Below are 24075 nucleotides of genomic sequence, written 5' to 3'. Positions count from 1 at the left end.
CGAACGATGGGTGATCCGACAAGGCCACGGTGGTCTGTTGACACTTATGGATGGGGTGTCTGCTTGTCTTCTTGTTGAAAGAAAGATGAGTGCTTGGATGGCGATGAAGAGGAAATTTGGAGTGTCTGGTTAGGGACATAGCGGGTGTTTGGTTAATAATAAAAAGTTGCTTAAAGTGCCAGCTGTTTCAATACTATTGGTCCACCTAAAAAAATCGGAATGCTGCGTCCTGACCGGTCAGGACCGAGTATTATACCCATCTGCCTGTGTTTCTTCTTGTTGGCTATTTCGAACCAGTCGTACAAGACTAGGAGTCTACTCAAAAACCATACAATAGAAAAGATAATAAAGAAAGATCTGGAATCGACGATTTGCTTTGCGGATAACAAATTAAAGGGTGTCCACTCAAATCTCTTTTTAACTTTTGCCTTTTGAAACTCCTTCCCTTCTGAGTTCTTGCTGCGAACTTGTGTTATTACTCATGTTGAGAGTTTCATTTTTTCTGTGTTTTCTTCTCGTAAAGCTTTCTTTATGCGCTGATAAATTTAGCAGAGATGACTTCCCTCCAGGCTTCGTGTTTGGTGCTTCCTCCTCTGCTTATCAGGTTTTTCTTCTTATGTATACATGTATTCATCTATGTGCATATATACATACACGCATATGTATATATGGGATAATAAGATATAATTAGTTAGATATATTGGCCAATAATATAAGCCTCTATATATGCTTTTGTATGTATTACTAGTGCTACGCATCAATAGGAAAGAAGAAGAGAAGAAACTGATGAATGGGGTTGGTCCAAAACTAATTCTACATGAATAGGTGGAAGGTGCTGCAGACCAAGACGGAAGGACCCCAAGCATCTTGGACACATATGCACATGCGGGTTAGCTTCCACTATTTTTATCATATTTCCCATATAATATTATGGACTTTTTATCTTGTTTCGAAGTATGGTGGGATATTTCAGATTTTTTAACCATTAAATTTTGGGTAAAAGACTGTTTACTACTCTCATGTTTCATGGTTTTCAACATTTAGTACATCAAGTTTTTTTCATCCCAGAGTCATTCCTAAAGTGTAAATTTTGGGACAGTCTCATACATCCGTTAGTCAAACTGTTAAGTTTTCTGTTAACTGATGACGTGGCGCCCACGTGGACAATGACTGGGCGCCACGTGTCATTAAAAAATATTAATATTAAAAAAAACCCACCCCCCGCCCCCCGGCAAGAAGAAGAAGAAAAGAATGAGGAGGAAGAAGAAGAAAAAAAAAACCGAATAAGAAGAAGAAGAAGAAGAAAAGAAAAGAAAAAAAAATGTGGGAATGGGAAGAAGAAGAAGAAAAAACAAAAAAAAAAACGAATCTGGGAATGGGAAGAAGAAGAAGGAGGAGGAGGAGGAAGAAGAAGAAAGAAAAAAAAAACGAATCTGGGAATGGGAAGAAGAAGAAGACGACGAAGAGAGAGGGAAAAAAAAAGAAGCTAGGAAGAAAAGAAAAAAAACAAAAAAAAAAAGGAAGAAGAAGAAAAGAAAAAAACAAAAAAAAAACGAATCTGGGAATGGGAAGAAGAAGAAGAAGAAGGAGGAAGAAGAAAAGAAAAAAAAAGAACGAATCTGGGAATGGGAAGAAGAAGAAGAGAGAGGGAAAAAAAAGAAGCTAGGGAGGGTACAGGTTGCAGGAAAGAAGAAGGTTTTTTTTTTTAAATTAATATTTTTAATATTTAATATTTTTAATGACACGTGGCGTCCAATCATTGTCCACATGGAAGCCACGTCATCAATTAACAGAAAACTTAACAGTTTGACTAACGGATGTATGAGACTGTCCCAAAATTTACATTTTAGGTATGACTCTGAGACGAAAAAAATTTGATGTACCAAATGTTGAAAACCACGAAATATGAGGGTAGTAAACAGTCTTTTACCCTTAAATCTTTGTCCAAAAATGTAAAATTAAGAACTAACGGTTCATAAGTCTAGAGTGGTTAATTATTTACTATTTTCATTATTTACTATTTTTAATTATTTACTGTTTTCATTTCTAATTTATAACTTGTGGAAAGTGAAGACCTTGTTTTGCTTATTGAAGCTATGTATGGTTAACTAGATTACAATAATGATATTTAAACCCATAAAATTAGCACAGGTGTGTTCGCGTCAGGAATTTCCGTCGGGGATGTTTCTTGGTCGACGAGCACACAGCTCCCCTGGAGGTTGGCGCCGGTTGAGGGCTGCTGTCGAGCTTCTGCTTCACTGTCGGGCGTTGTCGGGCAAGTCTCGTCGGGCAAGACTCTTCGGGCAAGGCTCGTCGGGCAAGGCTGAAAGAGAAGGACAGCGTTAACTTTGAGAGGTGCCTTTGTGGGGCTTTAGGTGTAGGCCTTGAGGCTCACAATCAAGGTTAACTTTTAGGTGCTCAGGCGTGCCACTGCCATCTTTAGCATGGCAGATGTAAAATGGATGTCGCGTTTTAGTTGTATATATGTATGTATCCAATAAACCGTGTTAGTTATAACAGGTGCCTTTGTGGGGCCTTAGGTGTAGGCCTTGAGGCTTTCCATCAGAATCCATTCCATGCTCAAGCGTTCTATGGTAATCATAATATAATAGAAATAAAACTAGAGAGTAGGTCGATTACTTGCGCCCCAAGTAACTTCGGACTTCTCGTTTATCAAGGACTGTCGTGGATGGGTTAAGTCCACATAAGGTTCTTTTTTATGCCTTGAGGCCAAGGACTTTTAACTGATCAAACTTACATGCCCGAGGGCTTAGGACTTGGATCTGGTTTGAACACTGAAGATATATTCAAATCGGATTCAAGTACTGAGAAAGCCTTTTAATAGTCATATTGCTAGAAATAACTTGCATATAACTGGAAGTATACAACATATTAAAAAGAAAAAAACAAAGCAAAGAAGGTCGGGCAAGGTTAAACCTTATCAGTTAAGGTTGCTCGTCTTGTAGGTTCCTATCTTTGTAGTTTTGTCAAGGGTTTGAAAGCTTAGAGGGATAGAGAGAGAGATTACAAAAGATGAATCGATACTACAGCAGGGTGAACAAGGTAGCAGAGCTATTACAAAGGTTTGAAGGGAGGGTTATCCCGCGAGGGATGAAGGCTTGTCCCGAGAGGGATGAAGGCTAACTACAGCTTTGTTTTGAAAGCAAATCTGGCTTTGAGCAGAGTTTGTGCTTGCATTTGTTTGTTTGATTGAGTGTCTCTACTCCTGGTTTTTCTTTCTTCTTATATAGACAACTCGGCTTGGCCTTCTGTAGCAGCAGCCTTGCCCGAATGCGGTTTGAGGGTGATGACTCATCAACTATTTTACATGTAATGCCACCGTAAAGTGCTTTATGGGCTGTGTAGCTGATCAGTCCACACCACTTGGCCTTTGGGTAGGTAAGCAAGTGGTCTTCATGAGCTGCACCAAGTCAGAAAAGACCTTTTTCTGCCTTTTGGGCTTTGACTGGGATCTGGCTATCTTTCCTTTTGGGCCAGCTCCTTCCTTGAGCCCAAAGTTCAAGTTTTGATCCAAACAGTGCCCCCTTCAATTAATATTTAGCCTGGAATTCCAGGCGCCAATATTGATTGAAAAAGGGTTTTTATAAAACCCACGAACCCCTTGCGGTTGAACTCCTCAATCCCCTGTATTCACAGCAAGAAATCCTTCTCTAAGGTTTTGCCCTCATCATCTTCCTTGGTATTCCCTTCTCGAACTTTCTCAAATGATTGCAGAATCTAGCCAAACCCAACCCTCTTACGAATCTGGCGAAGGAATTGCCACTCTGCGTCGTCTACTCAATGGGCTGCATCGCCCTCGGGCAGGTCTGCATTCCGAGCTTTTCTTTGAGGTGCATGGGGTACAATCATTGGGTCCCGCCTGGATTTCTCGAGTCCCTTCAGTGGTGGAAAGCAACATGCCTAGAGATAACTGGTTTTCCCCAAATCCCTACTCGGCTAGGTCGGGCATCTCTTCCTCCAAATGGTCATCATATCGTCGAGGCTTTCCTCTGATGAACGATCCTGCCTGGGCTCAATGGATTGATGATTTAGAGCCTACTTTTAAGAGGAAATGGATGAGTAATGGTATTTATGAGTTAATCATGCTTTCGAAGACCTCTATTATTCCCAAGCCCGAACTGCTTGTTTCTGCCCTCCTTTTCTGGAATTCGGGCACGAATACTTTTGACTTCCGTATGGGCCCCATGTCTCCCACCATTCTTGACATGGCTCAGGTTTTCGGCTTAAGGCCCTCGGGCAGGATAGTGGACGTTACTCAAGACTGGGTTCCGTCCTCTACCACTTGAAGCTCAAGTTCATCTGCTGCCTTCCTCTCTTTGAACTATAACTCTGCAACTTTCAAGAGTTATGGGACCTCCTTCAAAGGATTCATCCCCTTCGTAAAGGAGAATTTTGGGGTGGGCTCACCTCGGGTTGATAAAGATCAGGAGCATATGTATTTCCTCTTATACTGGCTCAACAAGCACATCTTCCCCAACAAATCTAAAGGGGTGAGGGTTGAATGGATCCCCTTAGTAGAAGCTCTTCACAACTTTGATGATGTAGTTACAGGTCCATTCCTCCTTTCCCATCTTTATCATCTTCTTTTCGAAATGACTCAAGGCGAGCCATTTGAGACCAACTTGAATGGGCCTATATGGATGATACAGACTTGGCTTCAATGGTACTTTCCAGAATTTCGGGCTGCAAATCTGGAGTTCCCGGAGGGTGTGGCCCCTGCCTGAATCCTGGCTGAAGCTGCCCCTATAGATCATTCCACATTTACCTGCTTCTATTTCTTCAGAGTTTGTAGGACTCGATCAGATTTAGAATGGGGTGCGTCGGTCTTAAGAAGATATCGTTGGTTTTCTGACCAAGTCTTTCAAGATGCCCCTGGCGAGGATGCTACCCCCTTTTGCAGGGAGATATTTATTAGTTGCATTCAACCGAGAGACCTGACCTGGGGAGTTCGGGGTAATAGATATGACCGAGGCTTGGAAGTGTACCATCCTAACTTTTGCAGCAGGCAGTTAGGATTTAGACAGGCCATTCCTGTCCCGTTCTTCGACTCTGTCCATTGTGGCACTTCATTCCGGTTACCAACTCCATCTGAAGTGACATTCCGAGCTGCCCGACGCAGTCTTGACGTAATGAGTCAAGCGGCCCGAAAGTCCATCATTCTCAATTTTGGGTGCACCTCGCTCTTCTCTTCTTGGTGGGAAGACAAATGGACTAAGAAGTATGAAGGAGATTTGAAAGAGACTCACGATCGCCCTTTCAACCAACTTTCACTTAAGTCATACCCTGGCTCGGGCGAACTTGAAAATTGGAAGGAGATGATCCAAGAAAAGAATCGGTCACTTCTGATAGGTACTTCTCTTTCAATCTGATTTTGCTTCCCTTCTGGAGTCCTTCTATCCTTACTTTTGCTGAATTCTGCAGCTCTAGTGGATGTTGAATCGGAAGTCATTGAATCCGATGATGACTCTGCTGATGCTGCAATTCTTCATGGAGCTGCCGCAGAGGCTGGGAGACGAGAAGCTGGGGAGGGTGCAGATGTTTCAGAATCCTTTGGGGATTCAGGAGCTGAAGAAACACCCGAGGTACTTATTAAAGCACCTAAGCGAAAGAAAGCGGATGTGATTAAGACTTCAGATCCTGATCCAGTACCTCTACCCAAAACCACACGACCAACTCTTACTAGAAAAAGTAAGAGAGCAAGAACTACCGCTCCTCCTAAGTCATCAGCCCTATCTGCTCCAGTTCCTGAGGCAGGCAGAAAGAAGCAACAATCCTCAAGTGAGTTTCTGTTTTTCTTCATCAAACTGTTACCTTTCTCCTTTATCTAATTGTCTCATTTACCGGCGAACATGACCCCAAGCATCTAAAAGACCAATCCTTGCTTCTAAGGAGGAACCACTGAGAGCTGCAATGCTCAAAAAGGCCGAAGAACTGCAAAATACTGCCCTCAGAGAACTTGAGGTATGATTTATATATTTTTCTTTAGGCCTCTTCTTGCTCTCATATAACTCCAAATCTGATTATTTGACTCAGGCCGCAAGAAAGGAAAAGCTCTCTCCGCCGGAAGCCTCTCCACAATTTGCCCGAGAGACAAGCTTATCTCCCTCCCAGGTCGACCCTTCAGAGGTGCTTTTTCTTCTCTTCTAATTCTTGGATAACTTTCCAACTTCTGGACCTAATGTCTGAATATTTTTAGGCTGGAGCATCTGCTTCCTTGCCTTGTCATGGCCCTTCTCTAAGGTCTATGACTTATTCTACTACTCTGGACGCAACCCCTTCTTCTCAATTCGATCCATCTACAGGAGTTATGTTGCATTTCGTGGATGAGGATAGTAACTTGGTGAGTCACATATTCCATATTGAACTTCTGTACATTGATTCCCAACTAACTTTTACTCACGTTCTCTACAGCCTTCTCCGGTATATGAGCCACCTCCTACAATAGTGGTTTCAGATAATGAACCCATAGTCCCTGAGATCCCTGTAGCTTCAGAGGTAGCAATTTCGCGGGTATTTGCTTGCCCGACAGTTGATAAACCTCTTTTTCCTCCTCAAGACCAAACTCAGGTATGGGAGTATTTTCTTCTTGTTCTTTCTCTTATGCTCTACTTACTGATAATTACTGCTATCTCTGGGTACCTCTAGGGCACTGGTACAGGTTCAGGTGCAGCTCATCACTCTCCTACTGGTGGTGAGGAATTTTCCCGCCAACCAGGAATTAGTCTTCTTCCTGGTGAAACCCCAGGGCTGAGTCAGGTACATTTCATCTCTCCAAATCCTCTTTTGCCTTAAACTGTATTCAAATTGTCTTGACCTGGTCTTTTGGCTTTCTGCAGCAAGCTCCAAGAGAAACTTCCCCCCCATCTGGTCCGCAAATCAAAGCGCTCCCATCCTCACTCATCTTCTGGAGGTACTGCGATTCCCCCTTCTGGAATTGAGCAGATCGGGCAGGCAGAAATTGCCCCCTTAATGGGCATTCCTTCATTAGAGGAAGCTGCAGTGCAGGATCCTCCTCCTTTCGCATCTCCAAACCCTGCTAAGTTGCCCAGACCTTTCGAAGCACTTGGACGGCTTGAGACACGGTTGAAATCTTCAAAACAATCTTCAGCTACCCCCATTTCTTCAGAGCAACAGCGAGTCATTCAGGAATGGGCAAAGAAGGATTTCACCGCTTCATTCAGCCTCAAGGCTCTTTGTGATTTTGAGAAGATCATAACTGAGTCTTTCAAAGCCGGTCGGCTATCAAAACCTCAACATGATTCTTTTCTATCTTTCTTTGAGAACCTGAGAGCTCTTAGGGAACAATACCAGAGAGCGGACAGACAGGCTAATCGGGCAAAATGCTTCATGGAGAAAGAATCAAGCACCTCTGCCCAAGTTGATCGGTTGATGGAAGAAAGCTTGCAGACAAAAGAAATGGTCAGAGTTGTTACTTCTAAAATCCAAAAGCTGGAGGAACAATTGGTTGCTATTAAAGCAGAACAAGCAACTCTTCTAGATACCCTTGAAAACCAAATTGAGGGAATGGAGAAGTCAAACTCGGAGTTAGAGCGTGCCCGGTCTCAACTTGTAAATAACCATACTGTTTTGGCCGAACCCAGTAGGATTTTTGCCATTATGCAAACATATCATTCTCGAATAATCACCCTATGTGAAGATGTAAATTTTTTAGAATAGGATGATTTGTAACTCTTTTCTTACTGGAATGAACATGTGATTTGCTTCCTGCTCTGCTCTTTGGTACTGTTTTGAATTGACTTTGGGCAACTCTTTGCCCCCCTCATTTACTTTCTTCTTCTTCCCCTGATAACACCAATCTTAGGACCTGATCTTGGTCCCTTGATCCCTTTCATGACACTTTATTCATGCAAAGGTGTAGGGACAACCCGGGCCCTTTTCTTTCCCGACAGTACCAAATGGTGACCCTGGCTCTTGTAAAATGAGGTTGATCATATTGATAGGAGCCTCAGGGAAAGGGTTAGTATCTACCATCATACTGGCTTGGGGCGAGTCAAGTAACAGCTTCCCCTTCACTATAAGATCTTGTATCCAATCTCTAAACTGGACACAATTAACTATGGAATGGTTGAAGGTATAATGCACCTTACAATACTTTTTCCCCCTGAGTTCTTCCGGCTTGGGCATTTTTTTGGCATTGTCGGGCAAGATTACTCTTGCCCGTACCAGTTCTTCATAGATCTCAGGTGCCTTGGATAGATCGAACGAATAACTCTGGTATTTGGGTGGTTTTATGGGGACAAAACCACCATCGTTCATTACAACCTTCTGATCCTTGACAGGTTGGACTAGCCCCTTTACCGTCAATGGCTTGAAATGTGTGGTCATCTCAGCGGCACACACGTCCATATCCTCTTCATCACGGCCACCCTCATGCTCTGGCTTGGTTTCTCCCACTTCCACACGATGAATTGCAACCTTATTTTTGTAGAAAGGAGGAACTTTGGAAGTGTGCTTCACTTGTTGCTCTTCTTGCAACAGCCTCTCATACTTCGTGGCAGCAATTACCAATTCTTGCAGCTCATTAAATTGTGCATCATAAAATCTTTTCCTCAAAGGTAATTTCAAAGCCCTTTGAGCAATCGATATGAGCTGCGCTTGGTTGACGGGAAATTGGCATCTCATCCTTGTTCTCTTGAACCTCATCATGAAGTCCTCAGTAGATTCATGATCATATTGTTTGACTTCAACAAGGTCATTGATAGTCAATTCTGGCTCTATTCTGTAGAACTGTTCATGGAAAGCCATCTCCATTTGCCCCCAGTTGGCGATAGAGTTAGGGGGCAATAGAGAGTACCACTGAGATGCTAACCCTACCAATGAATTCCCAAACAACCTCAATTTGTAATTTGGATTGTCCTCATATGCCACGCAATGATTGGAGAATTTGAAAATATGGTCTCTGGAGGACACGCTGCTATCTTCACCTGTGAATGTTGGAAATGCGGGCATCTTGAAGTTGAGAGGGAATGGATTTAGCTCGTCAATATATTCAGGATAAGGTTTTTGGTAAGTGATCCTGAACACTGGGCGAGCTCGCGGTTGAGCATTTTGAGCAACCGTCCTTCTCAACTTAGCTAATTTCTCCATCAGTTGCTGAGCGGCTAGAATATCATTATGGCCAAGGAGAGCAGATTCGATTTTTAGGCTCCGGTCGTTGCCCGCACTTGCTTCCCTCCTTGGTTCGGGCTTCCAACAACTAGTTCCTTCACCTTTATTCACCAACGGGGGTGGCCTATAAGGTGGGGGTTTATCTGAAGTAGTGGAGCCCTCATTTCCGCTAGTCTCTCCCATCATAGCTGGCATCCCGTACTTCGTTCTCTCTTGCTCGCTTGGCTTCCTATTATTGAATGATAATAATGGGAAGCTGGGAAGCTCCTTCTCCAGAACTGGCTCCATCATCGGTTGACTCCCTTTAGGAACTACCTTTTTCTTTCCCCTATCTTTTTCTTCTTCTAATAGTGGGAATAAGGGAATGATTGGTTCATTTCTCATAACAACTTGGCTCATCCCACTTCCATGAGCCCCTTTTAAAGTAGAAAACTCCAAATCAAGTCTTCTCTGTAGATTCCCTGTTAGTGTACAGAGCCTACTCACTTCTCCTTTGGTTTCCAAGGAGATTCTTTCCATGCTTTTTAGCACTTGGATCATAGTGGCCTGTAGTTCTTCACTAGTTCCCTTTCCTTCCGATCTCTCAGATGCGGTTGAGCTTTCTAGGACCACCTGTCCTGATGGGGAGGAAGGGTTTTCTGATTGATCTGCCATTTGTAGAAGACCTTCCTTCGGATTCTTTTTGCCAAGTTGATGGCTTTTCTTTTTGGACATGCAAGATTAAGAAGTTTATGATCCCACAGGGCATGCCAAAACTATGTTCGCGTCAGGAATTTCCGTCGGGGATGTTTCCTGGTCGACGAGCACACAGCTCCCCTGGAGGTTGACGCCGGTTGAGGGCTACTGTCGGGCTTCTGCTTCACTGTCGGGCGTTGTCGGGCAAGTCTTGTCGGGCAAGACTCTTCGGGCAAGGCTCGTCGGGCAAGGCTGAAAGAGAAGGACAACGTTAACTTTGAGAGGTGCCTTTGTGGGGCCTTAGGTGTAGGCCTTGAAGCTCATAATCAAGGTTAACTTTTAGGTGCTTAGGCGTGCCACTGCCATCTTTAGCATGGCAGATGTAAAATGGATGTCGCGTTTTAGTTGTATATATGTATGTATCCAAGAAACCGTGTTAGTTATAACAGGTGCCTTTGTGGGGCCTTAGGTGTAGGCCTTGAGGCTTCCCGTCAATAACTAAACCAGTGCTCGAACACATCACATTTGTTCTCGTGATTGCCGGAGTTTTCTAACTATTATACTTCTGATTACCCGAGTCCAAGAAGTAGAATGAACCCAAATAGGTGCCTTTGTGGGGCCTTAAGTATAGGCCTTGAGGCTTCCCATCAGAGTTCATTCTTATACTTAGACTCTTTAGATCGCAGAACGGAATGAATCCAAATGGATGCCTTTGTGGGGCCTTAGGTGTAGGCCTTGAGGCTTTCCATCAGAATCCATTCCATGCTCAAGCGTTCTATGGTAATCATAATATAATAGAAATAAAACTAGAGGGTAGGTCAATTACTTGCGCCCCAAGTAACTTCGGACTTCTCGTTTGTCAAGGACTGTCGTGGATGGGTTAAGTCCACATAAGGTTCTTTTTTATGCCTTGAGGCCAAGGACTTTTAACTGATCAAATTTACATGCCCGAGGGCTTAGGACTTGGATCTGGTTTGAACACTGAAGATATATTCAAATCGGATTCAAGTACTGAGAAAGCCTTTTAATAGTCATATTGCTAGAAATAACTTGCATATAACTGGAAGTATACAACATATTGAAAAGACAAAAACAAAGCAAAGAAGGTCGGGCAAGGTTAAACCTTATCAGGTAAGGTTGCTCGTCTTGTAGGTTCCTATCTTTGTAGTTTTGTCAAGGGTCTGAAAGCTTAGAGGGATAGAGAGAGAGATTACAAAAGATGAATCGATACTACAGCAGGGTGAACAAGGTAGCAGAGCTATTACAAAGGTTTGAAGGGAGGGTTATCCCGCGAGGGATGAAGGCTTGTCCCGAGAGGGATGAAGGCTGACTACAGCTTTGTTTTGAAGGCAAATCTGGCTTTGAGCAGAGTTTGTGCTTGCATTTGTTTGTTTGATTGAGTGTCTCTACTCCTGGTTTTTCTTTCTTCTTATATAGACAACTCGGCTTGGCCTTCTGTAGCAGCAGCCTTGCCCGAATGCGGTTTGAGGGTGATGACTCATCAACTATTTTACATGTAATGCCACCGTAAAGTGCTTTATGGGCTGTGTAGCTGATCAGTCCACACCACTTGGCCTTTGGGTAGGTAAGCAAGTGGTCTTCATGAGCTGCACCAAGTCAGAAAAGACCTTTTTCTGCCTTCTGGGCTTTGACTGGGTTCTGGCTATCTTTCCCTTTGGGCCTCCTTTTGGGCCAGCTCCTTCCTTGAGCCCAAAGTTCAAGTTTTGATCCAAACAAGGTGGATCTCACAGTAAACTATACGACCCACCTATAAGAGAGTTAGTTAGCAAGTGTGAATGTAGTGCATCCAAATTGAATTGATTAGGTTAGAGTATTGCAACTTTAAGATGCTGTATATATCGACAAGGTGAACAATTTTAGATTTAAGCAATTGGACTACTGGACTGTCCGCAGTTAGAGTACATACATCCTTTCATATGATTAGTTTAGGTTAGTTGAAAATTGTTATATAACTAGAGGTTACAGCCTATTTGAGAGTGATTAAGGTTTCACCAAACTCACTTGTGCCGCGTTTGGTTATAAAAAATAAAAATAAAAAATGTAAGTTTTCTTTAAATTGTAATAAAAATCACTGATAGAGAAATACATTTGAAAATAAGAAAATTACCAAGGGCTTCTACGCAACTTTTAAAATACCAAATTCACTAATGTGTAAATTTCTTTTTTGAGAAACTAATGTGTAAACTTCTTCTGAACGAGTCAATCAATTTGTCATAGGATGCGAATCATTTAGTGCTAATATAAGTAAAATGAAAATTGAAAATAGGGGCAGAATAATCAAGGAAATTAGGGAGGAGAACAAAAACCCAACACTTGCAAGTAAAATATTAATCACATTTGGAATTTGACTATTGAAAACCATTGACAAGCTTGATTTACTAATCAGATGTGATTTTCTCAGTAAATTGGAAACCAGGTGACATTTCTTATCATTGTGAAACAAGTAAAAAGAATGTATGTTTATGTTGACTCGTTGAGGGTTAAACAATTGATCATTATCAATTAAAACCAACTAAACAATAATTGAATTTGATATTGTTGATTGTTTGAACTTGCACGATCACTTACATGTATCAAGATCTTTATTAATTCACTGCTTTACTCCCAAAATTTCAGGTAATTATGATGGAGCCACTGGAGATGTAGCGTGTGATCAGTATCACAAATACAAGGTCTATACTCTGCAAGATCCAGTTCAATTTTTGTTTAGACGATTCAGGACTAGAAGGAGGAGGCATCGGAGGTTGATCATTTGGAGCTTCATTACGCGGTACAGCTCCAGAAGACGAAGGCAATAAATGCCTTTGGAACAAACCCACAAACCTCTGATGATCATGTAAAATCTGACCATCAGATTCCTTCATCTGGTCAAGCTTCCTCTTCATTCTTTGGAGGATTTTAGAGAAGAAATGAGTACGAGTAGCATATATCTAAGCTATAAAGGATATGTATGAATGAGCAAAGACTGCCGTAAGAACTCATGAAGGACAAACCGAAAGCTTCCCCATAACTGTAGGATTACATCAAGGCTCATCCTTAAGTCCTTACCTTTTTGCGTTGGTAATGGATGAGTTAACATGACATATTCAAGATGATATTCCTTGGTGTATGCTTTTCGCAGACGATATAGTGTTGATAGATGAAACTCAGGAAGGGGTAAATGCGAAGCTTAACCTTTGGAGAGAAGTGTTGGAATCTAAAGGTCTTCGCCTAAGCCGATCAAAGACATAATATATGGAGTGCAAGTTTAGTGCAAATGGAGGCCAAAATGAGTTAGGGGTGAGGATCGAAGATCAGGAAATACCAAAGAGCCACCGTTTTCACTACCTAGGATCTATCTTGCAAAAGAACGGAGAATTAGATGGAGATCTCAACCATAGAATACAAGCTGGATGGATGAAGTGGAAGAGTGCATCCGGCGTGTTGTGTGATCGTCGTATGCCACTGAAGCTTAAGGGAAAATTTTATAGGACGGCAATAAGGTCGGCGATGCTATATGGCACAGAATGTTGGGCGGTGAAGCATCAACACGTACAAAAAATGGGTGTAGCGGAGATGAGGATGCTTCGTTGGATGTGTGGGCACACAAGAAAGGATAAGATTAGGAATGAGGATATCCGAGGTAAAGTAGGAGTAGCCGAAATTGAAGGAAAACTGAGAGAAAATCGGTTACGGTGGTTTGGACATGTGCAAAGAAGGCCTACTGACGCTCCGGTTAGAAGATGCGACTACGGGACAGAGGTTCAGGGCTGAAGGGGTAGAGGAAGACCTAGGAAAACTTTGGAAGAGACTCTAAGAAAAGACTTAAAGTACTTGGATCTAACGGAGGACATGACACAGGATCGAGCACAATGGCGTTCTAAGATTCATATAGCCGACCCGACTCAGTGACTTGGATTTTTCAAGTCTCCAATCGAGAAGTTTTCCCCACTCGGGAAATTAAGGGAACACTACCTCAACTTACATGCTCCACTCACAAAGCTTCAACATACAAGCTTCAACAAAAGAAAAATTCAAAGAACTTAGTGAAGAAGGCTTTGGTGTATTTAACACAATACGTTGAAATGAAACAAAGCTTATTTATTGATATCTCTAAGAAGTTACAAATATGTACATATACACGAGTCAAAATAAACAAACAAGAGGGAGCCTTCACAAAGGTTGCTTAGGAGAAGTCTCAGCAGTCGGCAGAGCCCCTGAAAGATAAGGCACCGGAGGGGGATCATTCGGAGCCTCAGTACTGGACAGCACCCTAGAAGGAGGAGGCATCGGAGGTTGATCATTTGGAGCTTCATTACACAGTACAGCCCCAGAAGACGAAGGCAATAAATGCCTTTGGAACAAACCCACAAACCTCTGATGATCATGTAAAATTTGACCATCAGATTCCTTCATCTGGTCAAGCTTCCTCTTCATGTTTGTAGCATAGTCATGTGCGAGCCGGTGCAACTGTTTATTCTCATGCTTGAGCCTTTTAATCTCCTGTTTGAGACTCATCACTTCAGCCGCCAATGATTCAACTTGGCGGGTTCGAGCAAATAGGCGTTGGGCCATATTAGACACAAAACCTGCACACTGAACACTGAGAGCCAGAGAATCCTTAACAGCCAACTCATCAGACCGTTTGGAAAGTAGTCTGTTATCTTTGGGAGTGAGAAGGTTCCTGGCCACCACCGCAGCGGTCATATCATTCTTCATCACGGAATCCCCAACGGTAAGAGGACCAGTAGGGGATAAGAAGGATGGGCGCCATATGTTGTCTGGAGAAGGCGTGGCTACCTATTCAACAAGGTTCAAGTCAAAACGACGGTCGGAGGGGCCAGACATTTTCAAAGGTGTTGAAGAGAAAAGAGGTCGGACAAATCAAGATCTTAGAAATGCAAGAAGGGAGCTTCTACTGGTGGAGATTCAAGTGTGCTTTGGAACTTAATACCAGCCTCTATAAAAATCTGCACTCGATGGAGTTTCAGAAATCGAAGAGGCGCCTGCTCAGAAATCGAAAAGGCATTTGCTTTCTCAAAAGCTGGGCTGCTTAGAGACCACGAGGGCCAATCTCAGGAATCGAAGAGGCGTTTGCTTTCTCAAAAGCTGGGCTGCCCAAAGACCACGAAGGTCGATCGCAGAAATCGAAGAGGCGCTTGCTTTCTCAAAGCTGGGCTGCTCAGAGACCACGAGGGCCGATCTCAGAAATCGAAGAGGCACCTGCTTTTTCAGCCTTGTCAGCACCTGTCACATGCACACTCAACTTTGCCGAAATTACGGGCATTCTGTCGAAGATTTCTGGTGAAGTAGAAAGCACATGAATGTTACTGTTCAATCATCCACTTTCCACACGCAACATCAGCTCACGGGTACCACAAATAACTTTGCCAAAAATCTCTGACAAAGTTTAGACACGTGAAGCTTGCAGCTCCCATTACATCGCTATGACCAAGAAGGGTAAAAGAATAGCAAAGAAACAGCACTAACAAAGTTTAGACACATAAATTTTGAAGGTCTAGCTACCATATTATTACCCACAAGGGTAAAGGAACAGGACCACTGCTGGATAATTGGAAAGTCCCTGTGTGTCAACCTCTGTGCTCCGTGGCAAGGTAGACTAGCAAACATGTCTAACCTTTACTCACATTCGAGAAAACACTCCCAACAAGATTGCTTGCTTCAAGATCGAAGAGGCACCGTCCTCCGAATCTCAAGAGCCAGACTCCCAACATGATTACTTTCTCAAAAAGCGACGAGACACCGCTTTCCGAATCTCGAGAGCCAGACTCCTAGCAGGATTGCTTTCTCAAAAATCGAAGAGGCACCGTTCTCCGAATCTCGAGAGACAGATCCCCGACAGGATTGCTTGTTCGAAAACCGAAGAGGCACCGCTTTCTCAACTTCGAGAGCCCCTTAGATAAAGCTTGTCTGTAATCCTCACACCGCTTTCTAAACTTCGAGAGCCAGATCTCCTTGGATAAAGCTTGTCTGTAATCTTCACACGTAACATCAGCTTTCCAGATACCACAGACCACTTTTTCAAAGTGCTCTGACAGAGTTAAAACACGTGAAGCTGGCAGCTCCCACTATCGTGCTATGACCAAGCAGGGTAAAAGAATAGTATTACTCCTTCTTGTTAGGGAGACTCCTATATATGTCGACCTCCATCCTCAACGGACAGGCAGACCTGCAAAAATGCTCAACCCTTCCTCATATCTGAAAGGGCACTCCCAATGCAGCCTCTCAAAATACTCAGCTTTCTTTCCCCCCGAGAATACCTCTGCAAACAAGCTACACCAGAGCAAGAATATCTCATATCATCAGGGTTAAAAGCAAGAGTATCCCATATCATGCTTTTTCCCTGTCTTTTCCTTTGGCCTTGTTCTTACCTGCAAGACAAGGAGAAAGAGAGCAATCAGTCAGCACTTGGAATCAAGCTTCCAGTCCGGAACTGACTGTCTGGAACCCCATTGCTCTCGAGTACTCATCTTCAACATCTTATGCTTCCCGAGAAGATACCACATCTGCCTGATGAACAAATAGGGCAAGTGAGAAGGATACAATGAAGCATGTGGAGACAAGCGCAACAGAACACGTGCCGATACATCCACTACTTTGTCAACAGCAAAAGTATCCCATATCAGCAGGGTCGAACGTACTCTAGATTTGATGGACTTGTTTTGACCCTCAAATTCTTCAGTCGGCCTTATACTCTGGCGGAAACAAGAAAACCCTCCAGCCCAGTTCAAGAATAAGCCTGTGGAAAGTTACTTCTTCAAAAGCAAAAGTATCTCATATCACTTTTTCTCCTTTTCTTCTCTTTATCCTTCATGCTACCTGCAAGATAAGGAGAAGGATAACAATCAGCCGGAACTCGAAATCAAACTTCTGATCTGGGACTGATTGCTTGGAGCTCTGATTGCTTACCTTGTCTGTCACCTCTTTCAGCAGATCCCCTAGCTCGGCGACTTGGGGGACTCCTACTACATGGTTTGTATCGTGCTTGACCAAGCCTGAAACTACAAGTAAGCGTCAAGTGAAATTGATACATTACCTTGTGCATCTCCACCAGTTAAAGATACCACCCCTGAAGGGAGGAAGAGTACTTCCAAAGAAGATGCCACATCTACCTATGAGACAGATAAGGCAAGTGAAGATGATACCACACTTCGGTACTTAAAAGTTTCGTGATTACGAGATCATTCTTCCACAATATTTCCTAATGTCATTTGTACTAAATCATTCACTTGTACTCACTAAAGAAGAGCTTGAACCTATATACTGTGTAAACTCTTCACAATTAATGAGAACTTGTTTACTCCGTGGACGTAGACAATCTGGGTGAACCATGTACATCTTGTGTTTGCTTCCTGTCTCTATCCATTTACATACTTATCCACACTAATGACTGGAGCAATCTAGCGAAGATCACAAACTTAATATTTAAGATGATATTCTTTGGTGTATGCTTTTCGCAAACGATATAGTGTTGATAGATGAAACGCAGGAAGGGGTAAACGCGAAGCTTAACCTTTGGAGAGAAGTGTTGGAATCTAAAGGTCTTCACCTAAGCTGATCAAAGACAAAATATATGGAGTGCAAGTTCAGTGCAAACGGAGGCCAAAATGAGTTAGGGGTGAGGATCGGAGATCAGGAAATACCAAAGAGCAACCGTTTTCGCTACCTAGGATCTATCTTGCAAAAGAACGGAGAATTTGATGGAGATCTCACCCATAGAATACAAGCTGGATGGATGAAGTGGAAGAGTGCATCTGGCGTGTTGGGTGACCGTCGTAGGCCACTGAAGCTCAAGGGAAAATTTTATAAGACGGCAATAAGGCCGGCAATGCTGTATGGCATAGAATGTTGGGCGGTGAAGCATCAACACGTAGGTGTAGTGGAGATGAGGATGCTTCGTTGGATGTGTGGGCACACGAGAAAGGATAAGATTAGGAATGAGGATATCCGAGGTAAAGTAGGAGTAGCCGAAATTGAAGGAAAGAGGAGAGAAAATCGGTTACGGTGATTTGGACATGTGCAAAGAAGGCCTACTGACGCTCCGGTTCAAAGATGTGACCACGGGACAGAGGTTCAGGGCCGAAGGGGTAGAGGAAGACCTAGGAAAACTTTGGAAGAGACCCTAAGAAAAGACTTAGAGTACTTGGATCTAACAGAGGACATGACACAAAACCGAGCGCAATGGCGTTTTAGGATTCATATAGCCGACCCCACTTAGTGGGAAAAGACTTTGTTGTTGTTGTTGTATCATTATATCATGGATTATAGTTGGAATATGATTTATGCATGATCAAGTTCATTCAAACCATTTCAGGAAGATGTCCAACTAATGGTGGATACTGGTTTGGAGGCATATAGATTTTCCATCTCATGGTCAAGACTTATCCCATGTATGCATGATCAACGAATTGTAACTTAGATTAAACAAAAGAAGTAACAATTTCTTGTTCTTAGCTTTCGACGCACTTAATCAATATTCGGCTTGTTTCTCTCAGATGGAAGAGGACCTGTCAATCCAAAGGGTGTACAATATTACAACAATCTTATTGATGAACTGATCACCCATGGTAACAATCTATCTAAATTATGAACCACAGTTTCGTTGCTTATACTATCAATAATTGAGTAGCTATAGAGATCAACAAATCCTAATGTTGATAATAAATTAATTTGTTTGTTTAAACCAGGAATCGAACCACATGTTACTTTACACCACAGTGATCTCCCACAGGCACTTGATGATGAGTATGGAGGATGGGTTAGTCGAAAAATTGTGTAAGTTCCTAACTTTGATTGATGAGTTTAAAATGGGACATGCAGAAATGGGGGATCCATGATGATTGTGATGGAACACTTTTGTGGATGCAGAAAAGACTTCACTACATATGCAGATGCGTGCTTCAAAAATTTCGGGGATAGAGTTTTGCATTGGACTACTATGAATGAGCCTAATATTTTTATACTTGCGGGTTACGATTTTGGATTTCTTCCACCACAGCGATGTTCTGCTCCATTTGGTGTCAATTGTTCTAGGGGTAATTCCTCAACAGAGCCATACATGGCAGCTCATTATACCTTGTTAGCTCATGCATCAGCTGCTAGATTGTACAAGAAAATGTACCAGGTAATTCTCAAACTCTTCGCTGTCAAGGGCTTTGAGAACTTTTATCTTTGTGATAATCAGTAGTACACAATAAAAACACTCATAAGTTAGACGCACGTCAAATTCCCTTAAAACATGATTTCTCAAACTCATAAAACAAAATACCAACACCCCTTTCTATTTATAGCAAGTTACATATCAATACTAGTAATAATGTAACATGAGGTTCCAATACTAGTAATAATGTAACATGAGGTTCCCATATAAACTTAGACTTTTCATGAAACAAAAATATAGGTTGATCAGAGAAATTTTTGAGATATGCAGGACAAGCAGCATGGATATATAGGAATCAATGTTTTTGCCTATTGGTTTGTTCCTCTAACAAAAACTATTGAAGATGAACTTGCCACCCAAAGAGCCATGGACTTCTACTTTGGTTGGTAAGTCAGATGTTGAGTACTCATCTTTTCATCTATATATATTTCTCACTTGTCCAAAACATAATGCCGTTTTAGGTACCTGTAATTCCAATGCGTGTGTTTCCTTTTGTAGGGTTTTGAATCCCTTGGTGTTTGGAGATTACCCTGATGTAATGAAAAAGATAGTAGGCTCTAGAATTCCTGTTTTTACTAGTCTTGAGTCCCGAATTGTCAGGGGTTCATTTGACTTCATTGGATTGAATTATTATAACATATCAAACATCAAGGACTACTCCAGCACTTTAAAGATGGAAACCAGAGACTTTATGGCAGACTCAGCAATAAAGATATTGCGTAAGTTTTTTCTTATACATATACGTATGTAGTGAAGAGGTCGCACTTGGTGCGATGGCAAGTGCCTTCGCCCATGAGCGGTAGGTCTCGGGTTCGAGACTTGGGAGCAGCCTCTCCATAAATGGGGGTAAGGCTAGCCGACATTCACCTCTCCCAGACCCTGCGTAAAGCGGGAGCCTTGTGCACTGGGTACGACCTTTATATACGTATGTAGTGAAATTCTTTCTGCATGATGTCCGCTCCTTAGTTTAATGACCGATGTGTCCATGACATGTCATTAATAATTCAGTCGATGAAATGTGTGAAAAAATAATTGACAGGTAGAGGAAATGTTGGAATTGTTTGCTTTCATTCATCAACGTATACAAGTTTTATAATACATTAACAACAAGAGTCCTATACGTGGTAAATTACATAGAGAATATTTTAAGATAATTACTGATACATTGTACTGTGGACTCTTGTCTAACACCTAGTTCGTGAACTTATGAGAGTTTATTCTTGTTTAGATGCTTAGCTGCAATCCTTTGAGCTTACAAAAGTTTGTTTAATTCCATTTGGAGCACTGGGCAATAGTACAACAACATATGAGGTAAAATCTTGAACATAATATAAAGTAGAACCGGCTCAATACTACTTATGGATTAATTTCAGAGCACTAGTGATCGTGTTGTTTGAATCAGTATGTAATATCTCCCTGGGGCCTGCAAGAACTGTTGGAATATATCAAGGAAAATTATGGCAATCCTCCTATATATATCCATGAAAATGGTATCTCTCTCTCTCTCGGTTTTTTTGTTGCGTGGAAAGTATCTCTCTGCATCATCCATGTGGTGATTTTTTTTTTTTTTTCTGTAAATGGATAGTACAGGGGTTTAAATTTTAAGCCAAGCAGTTCTATTTGAATGTGTAGTGTTGTATAACATGATAGGGAAAAGTAGATATATAGAGGGAGCTTCGATTGAGAGACTCTCAAATAAGTTTTATTTAAGATTTCCCCATAACTACTGACCATGCATGCGTTGCGTGTATTTTGCTTCAAACTCTACATTATATTTCCTGGTACTAGAGCTTAACTTTTGGCTCTTTCCATGCAGTAGTTTCCATTATCTGCTTATCATTTTCCTTCTTTATCTGTATTAAACATTAGGTCAACGGACTCGACGCGATTCATCTTTGGAGGACTGGGGGCGGGTGAAATTTTTGCAAGGGCACATCCAATCTTTGCTTGAAGCTATAAGGTATATATGATTTATCTTGTGACCTCTCCATGTTGCAAAGCTAACTGGACGAGTCCAAATGAAAATGTTTAATGCAAGTGTTTATGTAAATATAGGGATAGTCAAGCTAGATATATTTTTCACCATAGGAAATACTACGTCTAAAATACTAATTATCCTATTTTACTTTGGAAGGAATGGATCAAACTCAAGAGGTTATTTAACATGGTCCTTCTTGGATTCTCTTGAACTGTTAGACGGCTATGAATCGAGCTACGGCCTATACTACGTGGATTTGGAAGACCCTGATTTGAAAAGACAACCTAAACTCTCTGCTCATTGGTACTCTCATTTTCTAAAGAGAAAAAATGTCATCAACTTTGATGAAGTTCTTACATCCATTTCCAATGGTTACGACATTCAGTAGATTTCATTATACACAGTTATATTCTAAAATGAACATGTTTACATTCCCATATGTTTTGTTATAATTCTTAAGTTATGTAACCTTCACTTCTTTTTTACATTCTTCGGAAATGTAATCGCCACTTGAAGTATTTTAAATAACTATTAGTCTTGTTCTCTTGTTAATCAAGTGACTAAGAATTTATGTTCATGTATCCTTGGATTTGATATCAAGAGTTAAGATTAAAACATTAAAATGCTTCTTTGACCCAAGTGTGGATCCATTAGGAGACCTATTGGGTCCGGGACCGTACGGAGCTGGAAAGGTCCTCTAAGAACGGGACAAGGATTGTCTGCCTTCCCACTTCCGGTGCCCTCCCGTGCCCTCCTGTTTGTGTGGTCATGGTTAAGCCATGATAGGAGCATATTTATGCGACTGAGTTAGCTTGTTCTCATGCATTTATGTTGTTATTTCTTAGTTAATTATGTATTTTAAGCTATTTTTGTGTGTTTGTAGGTCCATAGGCCTTATGAAGCAATAAGATGCATTTTGGTGCATTTTGGAGCAGTTTTGGGCTTGGAATGAATAGCACATGCATGGAGCAAGGTGGATGGACGAAATTGAAGACTAAAGAGGCTAGGAATGTGTTAAGGAGAAGGAAGAATTAATGTAAAAAGCACAAAGAGCTCAACCACAAAGGGGTGTCACTCCACCATTCACCTTTCCATCATTGCCGTGCACCACCATTGCACTCCCTTTGGACCCCTATGTTTTGCATCATCACTTCACTTTCACCTTTGAATCATTTCAGACACTACTCATTGCACTCAATTGCTACACCATTCTTTGTTCCCTCTATCATTTCAAATTTCATGCATCATTACATTGAATCATTGCACTCAATTGCTACACCATTCCTTGTTCCCTCCATCATTTCAGATTTCATGCATCATTACATTGAATCATTGCACTCAATTGCAACACCACTCCATTTTACCCCCATGCTTTGCATCATCACTTCACTTTCACCTTTGAATCATTTCAAACACCACTCATTGCACTCAATTGCTACACCATTCCTTGTTCCCTCCATCATTTCAGATTTCACCATTCCTTGTTCCCTCCATCATTTCAGATTTCATGCATGACATTGAATCATTGCACTCAATTGCTACACCACTCCATGTTCCCCTCCATTTCCATGCACTTCCTCTATGAAAGGAAGTGTGTGTAACATAAATTTAGTTCATACTTGGTTAGATCATTCACTCCCATTTCAACACAACCTTCATCCAAACACATCCATTCATCTTCACATCCATTCCTCCATACGAACAAACCTTCAAACACTCACCAACACCTTGTGCCGTAGCAAAGGAAGGGAAGGAAAGTGCTTGGACGTGTTTGCTGTCCAACTTGGATCGTTGGAGCGTTTAGATGTTTTCTTTCTTTTGTTTTTAATGTTTAAATTCATTTCCTTTCGTTTTGTTGTAAATATGAATGGCTAAACCCCTTTTGGCTAGGGGTGATTTCAAAGCCATGATTATGTGTGCAATATAATTTGATAAATTCCAGTTATGAACTCTTGAATCGTGAATGCAATTGGCTTAACTATTTGATTGATAACTTATTTGTATTTGTTAATTAAGGGTCGACACTTAATTGGCATGCATAAATCCGTTGCTAGAATATAAGGAAGTTTCACATAATCGTTACAAACTTATATTCACATGTAGTGAAGGTCGCTTATAAACGATCGCGTTAAGTTCAATTCCTAGCATGAGTGACATGATGTCATAGTTGCAAGTGCTTTGTCAATGCTTATGATTTTCATTAAACGTAATGATCTTTGATAGTATCTCTATTATGATGTCATGTATGGAACTTTTGAAGAATGTTTTGGGTTGTTGAATGATGTCATCCAATCCAATAAAACAAGGAAAATCTGAGAGTTAACTAGTGATGTCACGGTTAATTTGGGGCATTGTCATTCATAATTCAATGAAGTAGTAACTGGAAATCGAGTTGTTTGCATACATATCATGTGTGGAGAAAATGCCTCTAGCTATCTCATCCATCATCTTATTTCTCAAATTTGTTTTACAATTTGTCTAGTTTTTCATACTTGTTTGTTTGTTTCAACTTCATCCAAAACTCAATCCCCCTTTACTTTAGTGTGTCTAATTAGTTAGAATCTGTTTTAATTTGTGTTTTTAAATGTTTTGATTCGAGTAAAAGTCAATTTTCGTCCAAAGTCATTCCTAGTGTCTAGTTTAAGTTTATTTCACTAGTACAAAAACACGTTTGCGCGACGTAATTTTGCACGACGAAGGACGGCGTAGCACAAAGACATTTTGCGCGACGCCGTCCTTCGTCGCGCAAAATTTTGGCGCCAAACCAAAAGAATTTACCGCTTTTTCCCAACTTTGTGCGACGCATGCCCACCTACGTCGTGCAAAGTTGTTTTGCGTGACGTAGGTGGGCATGCGTCGCGCAAAGTCAACAACTTTTTTTTTTTCATTTGATCAGTTTGGGAGGCAGAAACTGCATATCCAGTTGCAGCAGCTACCTCAATCGTCCATCTCTCTCTTCAAAACCGTCTACCAGATCAGGTTTGAAGTTTGAATTGATATAAATTCTTTGTGTTTTTTCGATTGCAATCCTTCCCCTTTGCTCTTAAACATGATGTAAACTGAATTAATAATATGTAGATCCTTCATGTGA

General features: G+C 41.6%; 1 protein-coding gene across 1 annotated transcript; it reads left to right on the top strand.

Annotated features, from left to right (window-relative positions):
* The first annotated feature begins 349 nt into the window (after positions 1 to 349).
* LOC103413097 (beta-glucosidase 11-like) lies at positions 350 to 21512 on the top strand. The gene is made up of 13 exons (XM_070808813.1): positions 350 to 604; positions 826 to 889; positions 12463 to 12518; positions 18161 to 18236; positions 18342 to 18413; positions 18534 to 18621; positions 18715 to 18970; positions 19277 to 19392; positions 19505 to 19725; positions 20289 to 20317; positions 20409 to 20496; positions 20876 to 20966; positions 21141 to 21512. The coding sequence occupies exons 1-13, from the start codon at positions 482 to 484 to the stop codon at positions 21370 to 21372; spliced, it is 1512 nt and encodes a 503-aa protein (XP_070664914.1). The 5' UTR covers positions 350 to 481; the 3' UTR covers positions 21373 to 21512.
* Positions 21513 to 24075: the final 2563 nt, after the last annotated feature.

Source organism: Malus domestica, chromosome 11 (genome assembly GCF_042453785.1).
Source record: "Malus domestica chromosome 11, GDT2T_hap1".
NCBI classification, from domain to species: domain Eukaryota; kingdom Viridiplantae; phylum Streptophyta; class Magnoliopsida; order Rosales; family Rosaceae; genus Malus; species Malus domestica.
Note: the sequence above shows the minus strand (reverse complement) of the source record. Positions and strands in the feature narration are given on the sequence as shown.